General features: G+C 38.5%; 3 protein-coding genes across 3 annotated transcripts in view; 1 reads left to right on the top strand and 2 right to left on the bottom strand.

Moving 5' to 3' along the window:
- The window catches only part of LOC115077831 (olfactory receptor 5V1-like), a 284159-nt gene that overhangs the window by 40452 nt on the left and 229499 nt on the right, over positions 1 to 14208 (top strand). The gene's annotated exons all lie outside the window — the stretch shown is intronic.
- On the bottom strand, positions 383 to 1324 carry LOC115077832 (olfactory receptor 1020-like). Its single transcript, XM_029580125.1, has one exon. The coding sequence runs from the start codon at positions 1322 to 1324 to the stop codon at positions 383 to 385; it is 942 nt and encodes a 313-aa protein (XP_029435985.1).
- Positions 8989 to 13520, bottom strand: LOC115077835 (olfactory receptor 1102-like; the record flags this gene model as incomplete). Its single annotated transcript, XM_029580130.1, has 2 exons — positions 12601 to 13520; positions 8989 to 8998 (listed from the first exon to the last, which is right to left on the bottom strand). Coding segments are annotated over exons 1-2 (930 nt in total), but the record flags the coding sequence as incomplete, so codon positions are not given.

The raw sequence follows: 14208 nt of genomic DNA, 5'->3' as shown, positions 1-14208 counted from the left end.
CCATATTTTTCTTTGCTTTCTTTTCAGCCTGGGATTACTAGGTTTGAACCATATTTGGAAAGACAGCAGGATGAGATGCCTATAAGACTCTAGAAGAAAACAGTCGGAGCAATAAAGAAGGAAAAAAATAGTCAACCATGGTTTACATTCCATACTTCTCCTAAGCTCTAAGAAAGTGAAAGTAAAAAAAGAAATAGTCAGAAGAGCTCAAGAAAAGAGTGTTTATTATGTCAAAAAAGCTGAAATATATTTTGTCAAACTAAACTTCTGGCAATATGAGCTAACTCAGGAATATGACGGGCGAGAATAAATGCAAAGAAGAATAGTACATTGAAATTCTAAAGAACTTCAAGGGTGTATTATATCTTTTCTATCTCTAATGCTACAAGAAGCTGTTCCTTAACATTTTCCTCAAGGCTGCCTTCACCTCCTTGTTTCTTACGCTGTAGATCAGAGGGTTCAACATGGGGATTATATTAGTATATATTAAGGATACCACTTTGTCTTGCTCCACTGAATAACTTGTGCTAGGTCGTAAGTACATGAATGCAATTGTCCCATAGAATAAGGAGACAGCAGTGATGTGGGAAGCACAGGTGGAGAGTGCTTTCTGCCTTCCCCCTCCAGAACTGATTTTCAGTATGGTAGACAAAATACAGAAATAAGAAACAAGTATTATTAACAAGCAGCCCATAGAAATGGAACCCGTGAAGACAAACAACAGTATTTCGATGAATTTGGTACTGACGCAAGAAAGCTTTAAGAGAGGTAAAAGATCACAGAAGAAATGACTGATTTCATTGGTTTTACAGAATGGTAAATGAAATGTTGCAGTCACATAAATGCTGGAGTGCAGAAATCCACCGATGAACGAAAGCATTACCAGCTGTAGGCACAATCTCTTGGACATAATGGTTGAATAAAGCAATGGGTTATATATGGCAGCATATCGATCGTAAGCCATTGCTGCAAGAACAAAACATTCAGTAGTCCCGAGTGCCACAAAGAAATAAAGTTGGGCGGCACATCCAGAGAAGGAAATGGCCGGACTTTCAACAAGGAAGTCTACAAGCATTTTGGGAGCAATGACAGATGAGTAACAGGTGTCTATAAATGATAAGCTGCTGAGGAAAAAGTACATGGGGGTGTGAAGGAATGGTACAAACCGTATCACTAGTATCATTCCTACGTTGCCTACAAGAGTTAGAATGTAGATTGCTAGAAAAACCAGGAAAAGTGCAAGTTTCTCCTCTGGAACATTGGTGAATCCCTGAAGAAGGAACTCTATCACCAGTGTCTGATTTCCAAATTCCATATCTTGCATCCTGCTGGAAGAAGAATCAGGGTGTAATACAAAAGAATGGATACCCAATGCCATAAAACATTGGTGAGTTTAATAATTGCAGATTAATCATTTCCAAATTATCTGAAGTATCACTCAGCATCAGAATCGGCTGTATTTCAATTTCTTTCTCTTATGTGCAATTTTCCAGTATCCCACATAGTTGCCTGCAGATGTTTCTAGCTCGTGTACCTTATGCTCATGTTTGTAGAAAGCCTGCCTGAGTAGTTTCTCTGTGATAATCAGCATAAAATAGGAGCAATAAAAATACTCATGAACTGTTCATCTGCTGTTTGGTTGGATGGCCTAACACAGTAAATTAGCTCAAATGCTTTTGAAAATGTCTTGTATGCATGATATTTTCACAGCCCCTGAAACTGCCAAATGCTTTTGAAAATGTCTTGTATGCATGATATTTTCACACCCCCTGAAACTGCCCCTCCTTGCTTCCATCTAAAACTACATGACCGGCGGATTTCCAGACAAGACAAGCTATGTGCAACAATCTGGTTTAGCAAGGTGGTAGATTGAAAAAAAAAAAATCAAGCCTACAGTGGACAATTTTCAAAAACAAAATGATTTACAGGCATAATACCCTATTTTGGGAACATAAGTGGTACTTAGAAACCAATTAGAGGGTTGTGCATGTAAAAATACAAGCAAAATCCCATTTCATGTGTACTTTAACCCTCAGAAGCAAAAGACATGCCCAAGGGCAGAGTTAGGGTGATGACAGCATGTATGCACAAGCTTGTAATTGTTAAATGTATGTATGCAAGTATGAATGCAGATATAACTTTTTGTTGTTATGTGTATGCATGTAGCAAGACAACCTGTGCATTTTCAGAGTAGACTTAAGGGCATAAACCTACTAAGACATTTCAAGCTAAAGTCAGTAGGGAGAAATTAAGCACAGAATTTAGAAGGTTATGGGCTGCCATAAAATGACCATCTACATATCTACCGTAAGGAAGTTTGAAGTCCTTCTCAGACTTTTCTTGCTACTCTCAGAATTCTTCATATATCAAAGTAAATAGATTTCAGAGCCCTGATACACACTGTTGTAGTAATTCAAGCAATATCTTACTTGTAGATTCAGACATTAGTTTCCTTTGATCATTTGGTATTCATCTGATGAAGTGAATGTAATTCTGATAAGCAAGCTACGATTCTATTCCAAATAAAGGAGTCTTTTGCAGTTGTTTTCCAACCTTTATTTTCACACAGATGGAGAAGAGATAAGGATTAATCTGGATTTTGCAAAATTCTGAAGAAAGAGGCAAATTAGAGATCAGAAAAAGTAGAGGATTCTGATTGCAGTTGCTGAGGGCCTTCTTGTTCATAAAATGGACACAGAGAACTTCAGTGATAAGAACATGAGATGAATCCATGAATTTGCTGCTGAAGACAAGCTTAAAATTCAAGGATCACAAAATAAAAATTTTGATACATGGAAAATACTAGCATTTGAATCTGAAGGAAGAACATGAGAAACCTTCGGGGGTAGGAATTAGACAGAGATGAGAAGAGGGCCAGAAGTCGGATGTCAACTTATAGTTTACTTCCCTAACTCTTATAATTTGATTGGTGGGATATCTTCATCGCTCTTCAATTAGCTTCTCATTTTACTTTCATGGGTCTTCTGTAAGATCACAAGTAGAGCAAAAAGAGAATTCATGCATGGCCTCAAGTTCTTGCCAGCAATGTCAGAAGCAGCTGTATTTACTACTGTTGATCACTCACATTGGGGAGTGCTGTGACAGAGATGGATTGGCCACATATTACTTTATATAGTGTAACACATTATTAGGTTTGCTGCTAGCTGGTTTTGAATCCATGGAAACAGATATCAGCAAGGGGATGTCTACTCATTATTGATTTTTGTCTTGAGACATAATTCATGTAATCTCGACTTGCGGTCTCAGGATGTAATCATTTGCTTTATACTATAGAAACCTCAAACCCAATATCTAATGCAGATTTTAATCCCAAACATGTAAGAAAGGAAACTTTCTTTCTGATGAGGCTGTTACCAGAGTAATGTTAGGATCAAGATGAAATATGATGACATCCTAAGCAGAATCATGTAACTGCTTATCAATGCAATTGCATTGAATTAGGAGGCAAGGATCAGTGGAAAAGCACAATTTAAAATGGCCAAGTATATCACACAGTGCTCTCTAGGTGGATAAAATTTACACTCAGTTGAAAATTACAGCGAAAATGAAATTAAAATCCCTAGTTTTATTTTAAATCGGAGTGGAACACCCTAAATTAATACAATTGTTAGATTAAACCCCCTCCTCGCCCCCCTGGAAATGTAGCAGAGTTTCTAAGAGAGCTCTTTTTTTTTTTTTTTTTTTTTAATTTATATTTTATTGAAGTTTTAAACACATTTACATTTGCAAAAAATCAGGAAATAGTTTTGTTACAAAAAAGAAGAATGACAAACATTCATAACACCATTTATATGAATTACTTACAAAAAACCATTAGTCCACATTATGGGAGAATATTTCAAAGTAATAAATCAAGTAATCTGTAATTGTACTCATTACAGAAATAAGGAGAAAAAATACTTTATTTTGCAGACAATTTACCTCAACCTTGCTCTTTATCCACTAGGAAGGATTCTAGGTGAGGGGGGGTTCTTGAAATATCAATTTATTCTTTTGAAAAACAATAGAACATTTACAGGGGAACTTTAAAAAGAATGTTGCCCCAAGAGACAACACTCTTGGCTTCAGAGCTAAAAATTGTCTCCTCCTTAATTGTGTTACCAGAGAGACGTCAGGGAATATTTGGATCCTTTGACTGCAAAACAAATAATCTTTATTTAGGAAATACTTTTATAGGATCTGATTTTTGTCCCTCTCTCTACAAAATGTAACTATAAGAGTTGCCCTCTGTGGAATATCATCCAAAGATGATTCCAAGAATGATGTCAGATTTGGAGACTGTTGAACAAGGTCCATAACCTAGTTCTTGGGATATAACCTAGGTCCATAACCTAGTTCTTGGGATATAATAAATAATAATAAATCTTAGAGATACTAGTCTCATCAATTGCTGAAATAGCCAAAATCTCTACTAAGTAGTTTTTTTTAGTAGTTCAATAGGTGATAGCAATCTGGTTTCAGGAAAATTTAAAAATCTCAAATTTCTATTACGATTAAAATTTTCCAGATTCTCTATCTGCCTATGAATCACTAATCCATCTTTTATGAAGGAATTATTAACCTCCTGTATTACATTTAATTGAGCATCCACTGTTTTTCCTTGCTCTCCTAATTGATTCATTCGAGTATTATGTCTTCAATCACATTTTTTATCTCAACAGTTGTTTTATTATTTTGAACAACTGATCTAGACATGGGGATAGATTTTAAATACTTGCGCGATCGCGTACTTTTGTTCGTGCACCAGGCGCGAACAAAAGTACGCTGGATTTTATAAGATACGCGCATAGCCGCACGTATCTTATAAAATCCAGGATCGGTGCGCGCAAGGGGGTGCACATTTGTGCAACCTGCGCGTGCCGAGCCCAGCGCGAGCTGCCTGTTCCCTCCGAGGCCGCTCCGATTTCGGAGCGGCCTCGGAGGGAACTTTCCTTCGCCCTCCCCCCATCTTCCCCTCCCTTCCCCTACCTAACCCACCCCCCCGGCCCTATCTAACCCCCCCTAACTTTGTGCGTGTCGGCTGGCAGCCCCGCTCCGTCCTCCGGTCCCGGGGGCTGGTCCGGAGGCCTCGACCACGCCCCTGGGCCGGCGCCACGCCCCTGGGCCCACCCCCGAAACGCAGCGGCACGCCCCCAAAATGCAGCGTCGTTTTGGGAACGCCCCGGACACTCCCCCTCCCGCCCCTTTTCGAAAGCCCTGGGACTTACGCGCGCCGGAGGCCTATGCAAAAAAGGCCCGCCGGCGCGCGGGGGCCTTTTAAAATTCGCTCCTTAGTCTTCTGTAAACCAACCAAAACTCTCCAAACATCTCCCAGTGTTATATTTTGGGGGTCAATAAGCTCTGTGACCAACTCTTGAGGTCCAGAGCTTTCATGATCCCTACCACCCTCCTATATTTTTCCTCACCTCAGGTTGTACAACTTCAGAATTAACTAATTCCCTTAATCCCATTGATGAAATCTGGGCTATGGGATTTGGGTCTTCCATCAAGGTTAAGAGTTGCTGTTGTGGCCCTGGACTGTCTGTGGATCCAGATGAAAAAGATATTCTAAGAGTGTTCTAGTCAACAGTTTGTTTCCTGGAAGTGAGCCTAATTTGACTATCCATTGGGGCAAGTCAGCATGGATATCACTACCTCCCCTTGCCCCCAGAAAACGGACACAGAAATCTCCCCTGGTTCTTAAACTTTTGAAGCCTAAAGTATGGTGAGGAAATGAAGAGAAGAGACAAAGAGAGAGGTTGGTACATCGCGAGTGTCAGCTCTTTGCTTGACCCTCCCCACCTGTTTCTGTTGTCCAGTAGTGGAAGCAGCAGCTCCCCTCTCCCCGGTGACCGGTCAGGTTGCTTTCCCGAGCCCATTTACTCTTAGTTTAATAAGAAATTTCTGTGATTTATCTCCCCTTGTTTCTCTCTAACGACTCAACTAGCTCTCAAGTTTGTTTGATATTAATGAAATTGAGTTGGAACTTTAGGATATCTTTGTTATATAGTGGAGAAATTGATTTTTCTTTAATTTTTTCTTTAATTTTATAGTGCAACTCAATTCATGTATTTCTAAATGCAAATTTATTATGTTTGTATTTTGTTTGAAAATGAGAAATAAAAAAAAAAAAAATCAATAAAAACTCAGATGTAAATTGGCTATATAAAACACAGGTATAAAGCAACAATTTAAAATAAAAGTGGTGACAAATAAATAGAAACTAATAAATTTTAAACAGTAAAAATAATAAAAAGATAAAAGACCTCTTAAAAAGTAACATCAGTAGTTAGGCTGGGCTGTCCTCAATTGGGTTCTGCATAAGCACAGCAGAGAAGATTATACATTTTTAGTCGAAGTCCTTGACTTAGGTATCAATCTTGACGCTAGGCCTTCCTTTCAGGCGGTTTTAAAAGCTGCCTGTTTTAAACTACAGCTGGTGTAGGCCACCTTGGGTACTTTTTCAGTACTGAAGATTTTAGATCTGTTGTCCAAGTCCTTGTTTTCTCCTTTTAAGATCACTGCACAGTGTCATTTTATTATGGGTCATAGCCCTTACTGAAGAATTTGTTGCATATAGAAAAGTCGCACTTGAGCTATTTACAGAACTATTACAAATTTTTAAAGAGCAAGTTCGCCAAATTCTTCATGATCAGGATTACATAGAACATTTCAAATCTCTGAGAAGGCTGCATGCAAAACTTATAGCCTAGTGTAGAATATTTTTTCTTTCTTATATATATATATATATATATATATATATATATATATATATATATATATATATAATTTAAATATTTCAACACAATAAAATCAATTTGATATAATAGAATAAAAATGTAACATATTCACTATGATAAAACACATCACCAAATCTGATTCAAATCGTCACAACCCATATTTTCAAATTAATCCCAATGAACTCAACAATTTTCTTGACAGAGTTGAAGGTCAGCATTTCCCTGCACTGCAACCGTTACTGAACAATGTGGTGCAATTGCTTTGATTTTCATAGACATTTTGGAGGTAATTTTCAAAGGAGTTACATGTGTAAATGTAATATACTATTGTAGCAATTTTCAAAAGGCCATTTATGCATGTAAAGTGCACTTAGACGTGTATAATCTACAGACAATTCAATGGTATATGTTGTAGCAATTTTTAAACACCTAGTTACATGGGTAAAGTGGTTACGGAAGTTAGTGTAAGCTGGGTTAAAAAAGGTTTGGCTAAGTTCCTGGAGGAGGAGTCCATTAACTGCTATTAATCAAGTTGACTTAGAGAATAGCCACTGCTATTACTGGCATCGGTAGCAAGGGATCTTCCTAGTGTTTGGGTACTTGCCAGTGTAACCTGGATTGGCCACTGTTGGAAAGAGATTGCTGGGCTTGATGGACCCTTAATCTGAACCCTTATGGCAATTTCTTATGTTCTTTCTTCTGGCTCCAGAGGCATCTCCTCTATCTCCCTTTCCATAGCAGTATCTCTACTCATTCTCTCCCCTGACCCCTAGCATCATCTCCCTCTGTCTAGCCTGGCTTCAGCTCCTAGAACCATCTGCCTTCTTTCTGGCCTGGTCTCACCACCATCAGCGTTTCACATCTCTCTTTCTTGCTCCCATCTTCAACAGCATCTACCCCCCCCCCCCCTCTCTTTCTCCTCCCCCCCCCCCCCCCAGTGGCTCCTTTCTCTATCTCCTCCACCCCGCACCAGGTAGCATTCCCCCCCCTCTCTTTCTGTATTACCCCCATCCTCATAACATCTCCACTGTCTGCCTCACTTCACATAATCAATTTATCTCTCTCCCCTAACAACTTTCTTCCCTTCTCTCTCCTTCCTGGCTGCTTCTCCCCTCTCATGCCCCCTCCTTTCCAGGGCCATCTCTCCAGCCTCCCCCTGTAGTATTACCACTTTCCTACCCCAATAGATTGCAAATCCACATCGATTTACCTCTGTTAGACACCTGCCTCCTTCCTCCTAGGGCACCTTGCTGCTCTGTGTACCAGTTCCTTTCCTCTGCTGGTGATAGGACACCAGGCTTATTTTCGTTGCTTGGGCTCTGTTTTTTTTCTTTTCTAGTGACAGCAATATGATTCCAGGCTTTTTTTTTTTTTTTTTTGTTGGTAATGACAAAAGCCATAATCTTCTTGTCTTCCAGCAGGTAGTCCTACTGTGCCTGCTCCATTTCCAATCCTTTGTTTTTTATATATGTGGAAAGGGAGGTGAGGAAAAAGCCTAAAGGGTGGAATAACTTGCTTAGCGGGCCGCATATTATAAGAGAAAATAAATATAATTGTCACACTTCATTTTAGTGAGAATATCTATTGCAGAAACATAAATATTCTGGAACCTTCGTCGGTATATAAGTCAAAAGCCTCCTTTACAAACATTCCCTATTTCCTACCCATAATTTCAATATTATTCATAACAGCATACATTTTCAAAATAAGGAGTCACGACTGAGTATTGGCCGAATGCATATATGAGTGGGTTGTCAGATGTTTGCAACAACATGTGTAAGTGTACAACATGCATAAAAAAAAAGAGGTGATCTGTTTCAAGGCATGCTCTGAACCTATCTGCATAACTTCCATTTCCAAAATTACACACGCAGCAGCATGCCAATAACATGTGCAACTTTAAGCCATTGTTTTGAAACAGGTAAAGTTTAGGAAGGTGGAAACACCCACAAAGCTCCCTGTTTTATTTTGTACTGTTTTCCATCCAAAATGGCGAAACATGTAATGAAATTTTGTTTCGATACGTTGTTAAGTGTGTGATTTGTTTTGTGACATAACCTTTGGTTCTGTGGAATCCAGGCAGAGCACCAAGTTACTTCAGTGCCCTGCATCTGAATATGGTGAGTTTCTTTGGAAACTAAAAAAGGCCTGTTTCATCACTGAACATAAGAATATAACATAAGAACATAAAAATTGCCATACTGGGTCAGACCAAGGCTCCATCAAGCCCAGTATCCTGTTTCCAACAGCAGCCAAGCCAAGATACAAGTACCTGACAAGTACCCAAACATTAAATAAATCCCATGCCACTATGCCAGCAACAAGCAGTAGCTATTGATTAATAACAGTTTATGGACTTCTCCTCCAAGAACTTATACAAAACGTTTTTAAACCCAGCTATACTAACTGCCTTAACCACATCCACTGGCAATTAATTCCAGAGCTTAATTGTGCATTGAGTGAAAAAAAAAAATTCTCCTCTGATTTGTTTTAAATGTGCTACTTGCTAACTTCATGGTGTGTCGCCTAGTCCTTATATTATCTAAAAGAGTAAATAACCATTTCACATTTACCCATTCAAGTCCTTTCATGATTTGTAGACCTCTATCATATCCGTCCCTTAGCTGTCTCTTTTCCAAGCTGAACAGCCCTAACTCCTCATAGGGGAGCCATTCTATACCCTTTATCATTTTGGTCACCTTTCTCTGTACTTTCTCCAGTACAACTACATTTTTCTTGAGATGCAGTGATCAGAATTGCACACAGTATTCAAGGTGTGGTCTAATTATTGAGTGATACAGAGGCATTATGACATCCTCCATTTTATTTGCCATTCCCTTCCTTATAATTCCTAACATTGTTTGCTTTTCTTGACCACCACAGCACACTGAGCTGATAATTTCAATGCAATATCAACTATGATGCCTAGATGTACACTGCAAGCTCTCTCTGTTTCCTCCCTCCTGGAAAAAAATACAAAAGGGTAGATTTTCATAAACCCGCTGAGTGGCAGAGTTAACTGGAAAATTTTCTTCAAGTGATACAGAGCAGACATTTTTATCGGCAATACTATTTTGTACTTGGGGCTTTCTATATCTTTGATTAAACCATTGCAGCTGCAAAATGCAGCAGCAAGATTAATTACTGGCCACAAAAAGAGAAGCCACCGGTGTTGGCTGTCTTGCATTGCCTACCAATGCAAGCTAGAGTCAGATACAAAACTCCAGTCTTAATGTATGTTACTTTCAATCAACGCATCACCATGGATTAATACACTTTGATTTTCTACAATCCTTCTAGAATTTTGCGCTCCTCACAGGGGTCACTGCTGGATGTGCCATCTGTAAAATTGGCTAAGCTCTCTGTTAACAGGAATTGTGCTTTTTCCATTGCTACTGCTGCACTGTGGAATGCACTTCTACATGAGCTGCGAACAAATGGCCAAAAAAATTCAAAATGCTTTTAAAACAGCAAGCTTGCTGCTGATCTCATCTGGTATCACTGTTCTTGTTTTATTTAGTTTTTATTTGATAGCCTCTTTCTTGCTTATTTATTGTAGCATGTGATGAAACTGATTGTTTGTTAGCCATGCTGTATTATTTTATTGTGTATGTTTCCCTGTAAGCTGCTGCTGTGGGCCTTGGTATAGGATGCTAACAAATGCAAATAAATACATTTTACCAGGTCATCTTTAAGACATCTTCAGGCTCGCTTTTTTTCTGGTCAAAGTCAATCATGAAACGTAACCATCTAGTGCTGACCCTCTAAGTTCTTTCCTCTGACCAAACTGTGAGTCTGGCCTCATTTCTTCTTTAATTGGATAAATTCCATGTACCTCATGGTTTCATTTGCACATAAGAACATGCCATACTGGGTTAGACCAAGGGTCCATCAAGCCCAGCATCCTATTTCCAACAGTGGCCAATCCAGGCCATAAGAACCTGGCAAGTACCCAAAAACTAAGTCTATTCCATGTTACCATTGCTAGTAATAGCAGTGGTTATTATCTAAGTCAACTTAATTAATAGCAGGTAATGGACTTCTCCTCCAAGAACTTATCCAATCCTTTTTTAAACACAGCTATACTAACTGCACTAACCACATCCTTTGGCAACAAATTCCAGAGTTTAATTGTGCGTTGAGTGAAAAAGAACTTTCTCCGATTAGTTTTAAATGTACCACATGCTAACTTCATGGATTGCCCCCTAGTCTTTCTATTATCCGAAAGCATAAATAACCGATTCACATCTACCCGTTCTAGACCTCTCATGATTTTAAACACCTCTATCATATCTCCCCTCAGCCGTCTCTTCTCCAAGCTGAAAAGTCCTAACCTCTTTAGTCTTTCCTCATAAGGGAGCTGTTCCATTCCCCTTATCATTTTGGTAGCCCTTCTCTGTACCTTCTCCATCATAATTATATCTTTTTTGAGATGCGACAACCAGAATTGTACACAGTATTCAAGGTGCGGTCTCACCATGGAGCGATACAGAGGCATTATGACATTTTCTGTTTTATTCACCATTCCCTTTCTAATAATTCCCAACATTCTGTTTGCTTTTTTGACTGCTGCAGCACACTGAACCGATGATTTCAATGTGTTATCCACTATGACGCCAAGATCTCTTTCTTGGGTAGTAGCACCTAATATGGAACCTAACATTGTGTAACTATAGCATGGGCTATTTTTCCCTATATGCATCACCTTGCACTTAGCCACATTAAATTTCATCTGCAATTTTGATGCCCAATTTTCCAGCCTCACAAGGTCTTCCTGCAATTTATCACAATCTGCTTGTGATTTAACTACTCTGAACAATTTTGTATCATCTGCAAATTTGATTACCTCACTCATTGTATTTCTTTCCAGATCATTTATAAATATATTGAAAAGTAAGGGTCCCAATACAGATCCCTGAGGCACTCCACTGCCCAGTCCCTTCCACTGAGAAAATTGTCCATTTTATCCTACTCTCTGTTTCCTGTCTTTTAGCCAGTTTGCAATCCACGAAAGGACATCGCCACCTATCCCATGACTTTTTACTTTTCCTAGAAGCTTCTCATGAGGAACTTTGTGAAATGCCTTCTGAAAATCAAAGTACACTACATCTACCGGTTCACCTTTATCCACATGTTTATTAACTCCTTCAAAAATGTGAAGCAGATTTGTGAGGCAAGACTTGCCTTGAGTAAAGCCATGCTGACTTTGTTCCATTAAACCATGTCTTTCTGGTCAATGGAAAAGAAGTTTTTAACTGGGTAGACTTAATTGACTGTCTCCCAAAGTTTCCCAGACAAATCTTTTGAAAATTGACTACAACGTTCTTACTTAGCTCATGGCTGAGATTCCAGATTCTGCCCTGATTCACCCATAGTCACTTTGGAAAGATCCTTTAAATATTAAAAAAAAAAAAGAAAGAAAAGAAAAACAGGATGTGATTTATATTTTTCCAACCTGGAATCAGTTTTTACTAGAAAGGCTAGATGAATAGTTAGTTCTTGAGCAAATATTAAAGAATTCCATAATGGCTCCAATAAAACAATACAAAAGAAAGATGTGTTTGCATGTTAGGGGAGAAGGAGAAAGATAAAAAAATGAACACATTAAATACAGTTGTCTATATATTCCATACTTTTTTTGTTTCTGATGTAAGTCAGAAAATATAATTAATAACTCAAGTGGAAAATGCTTTTAGGTAAAAAAAATATGCAGAAATACAGTTTGCTCACTAGACAGTTCTCGCTTTTCTTCAACTCAGCAATATGCAAGAGCTAATAAATGCAAAAAATAACAGCATAATAACACAGTACAGAAATTCTGTTTAATGTTTTCTGTCATTAAAATTTGAAGAAGGGGGTTTTCTTTGACATTTTTTTCAGGGCTGACTTCACCTCCTTGTTCCTCATACTGTAAATCAGAGGGTTCAACATGGGGATTATAATAGTATAAATTACAGACACTACTTTGTCTTGCTCCACTGAATAAGTAGAGCTAGGATGTAAGTATGCGAATGTACCTGTCCCATAATACAGGGCGACAGCAGTTAAGTGGGAGGTACAGGTAGAAAATGTTTTCTGCCTTCCTGCCCCAGAACTGATTTTCAGTATGGCTGACAAAATGCAGATGTAAGAAACAAGGATTATTAACAAGCAGCCCATAGCAATAGATCCAGTTAAGGTAAAGAGTAGAAGTTCATTGATTTTGGTGCTGACACAGGAAAGCTTTAAGAGAGGAGGGATATCACAGAAGATATGACTGATTTGATTAGATTTGCAAAAGGGTAAACGAAATGTAGCTGTCATGTGCACAATGGAGTTTAGAAATCCACCAATGTATGATGACACCACCAGCTGTATGCACAATCTCTTGGACATTATGACTGCATAAAGCAATGGATTGCATATGGCAGCATATCGATCGTAAGCCATTGCTGCAATAAGAAAACATTCAGTAGACCCGAGAGCCACAAAGAAATACATTTGAATGGCACAGCCAAAGATCGAAATGACCGGGTTTACAACAAGGAAGTTGGAAAGCATTTTGGGAACAATTGCAGATGAGTAACAGGTGTCAACAATTGATAAACTGCTGAGGAAAAAGTACATGGGGGTGTGGAGACGCGATACAAAACTTATTACAAGAATCATACCAAGGTTGCCTACAAGCGTTAGAATATAGAGTGCTAGAAATACCAGGAAAAGTATAAGTTTTTCCTCTGGATCATTGGTGAATCCCAGAAGAAGGAATTCAGTCACCACAGTCTGATTTCCAAGTCCCATATTGTGTACCTTTTTGGAAGAAAAATGGAATGTAAGAAAGGAAGAACAGACATCAAATGGCACAATAGAAACATAAGTCTAATCACTGCCTATTAATCAGAAGCAACCTTCAAACCATAATCTGGGTGGTATCATAACAAAATTAATCATGATTCATTAGATTTTGGCAGATGGAACAGCAAATTGGGTTTTCAATTTCAAGACTGCCTGACATATCACTCAGAAGGTTTCGGAAGGAAGTTGTATTTCACTCAGCTTCTCTTGTGCTCTTCAGATAAGCAAGAGAGTAATTCAGTCATGCAGTGGCTTCTAGAAAATAATTCTGCCTTTGATGTTCTTCGCTTTTTTCACTACCCTCAGAATTCTTCATGCATCGGTGAAAATGGACTCGATCAAATTTAATGGCAGGAGAAGACATCTGATTCTTTCTCCTCAATTTCTTTCAAGAAATCTTTTTCTAGAGCCCTGATAAAGACTACCATTGTAATCCAAACAGCATTTTACTCGCTAATTCAGTCAACAGCTTCCTTCAATCGTTTTGTATTATTCTGATGAAGGGAACTCTGTGAAGTCAACTACCAATGTAATAGGTTATTTTAAATCAAGGAAGCACCTGCAGCTTTTTTATTGACCTTTACTTTTACATAAATGTTGAAATAAAGATTTAGCTATTATAGAAATGATATAA

Source organism: Rhinatrema bivittatum, chromosome 16 (assembly GCF_901001135.1).
Source record: "Rhinatrema bivittatum chromosome 16, aRhiBiv1.1, whole genome shotgun sequence".
Taxonomy (NCBI): Eukaryota; Metazoa; Chordata; class Amphibia; order Gymnophiona; family Rhinatrematidae; genus Rhinatrema; species Rhinatrema bivittatum.
Note: the sequence above shows the minus strand (reverse complement) of the source record. Positions and strands in the feature narration are given on the sequence as shown.

What these genes read in the sequence shown, in the direction of transcription:
- LOC115077832 (XM_029580125.1), bottom strand. Translation starts at nt 1,324, where the DNA reads ATGCAAGATATGGAATTTGGAAATCAGACACTGGTGATAGAGTTCCTT.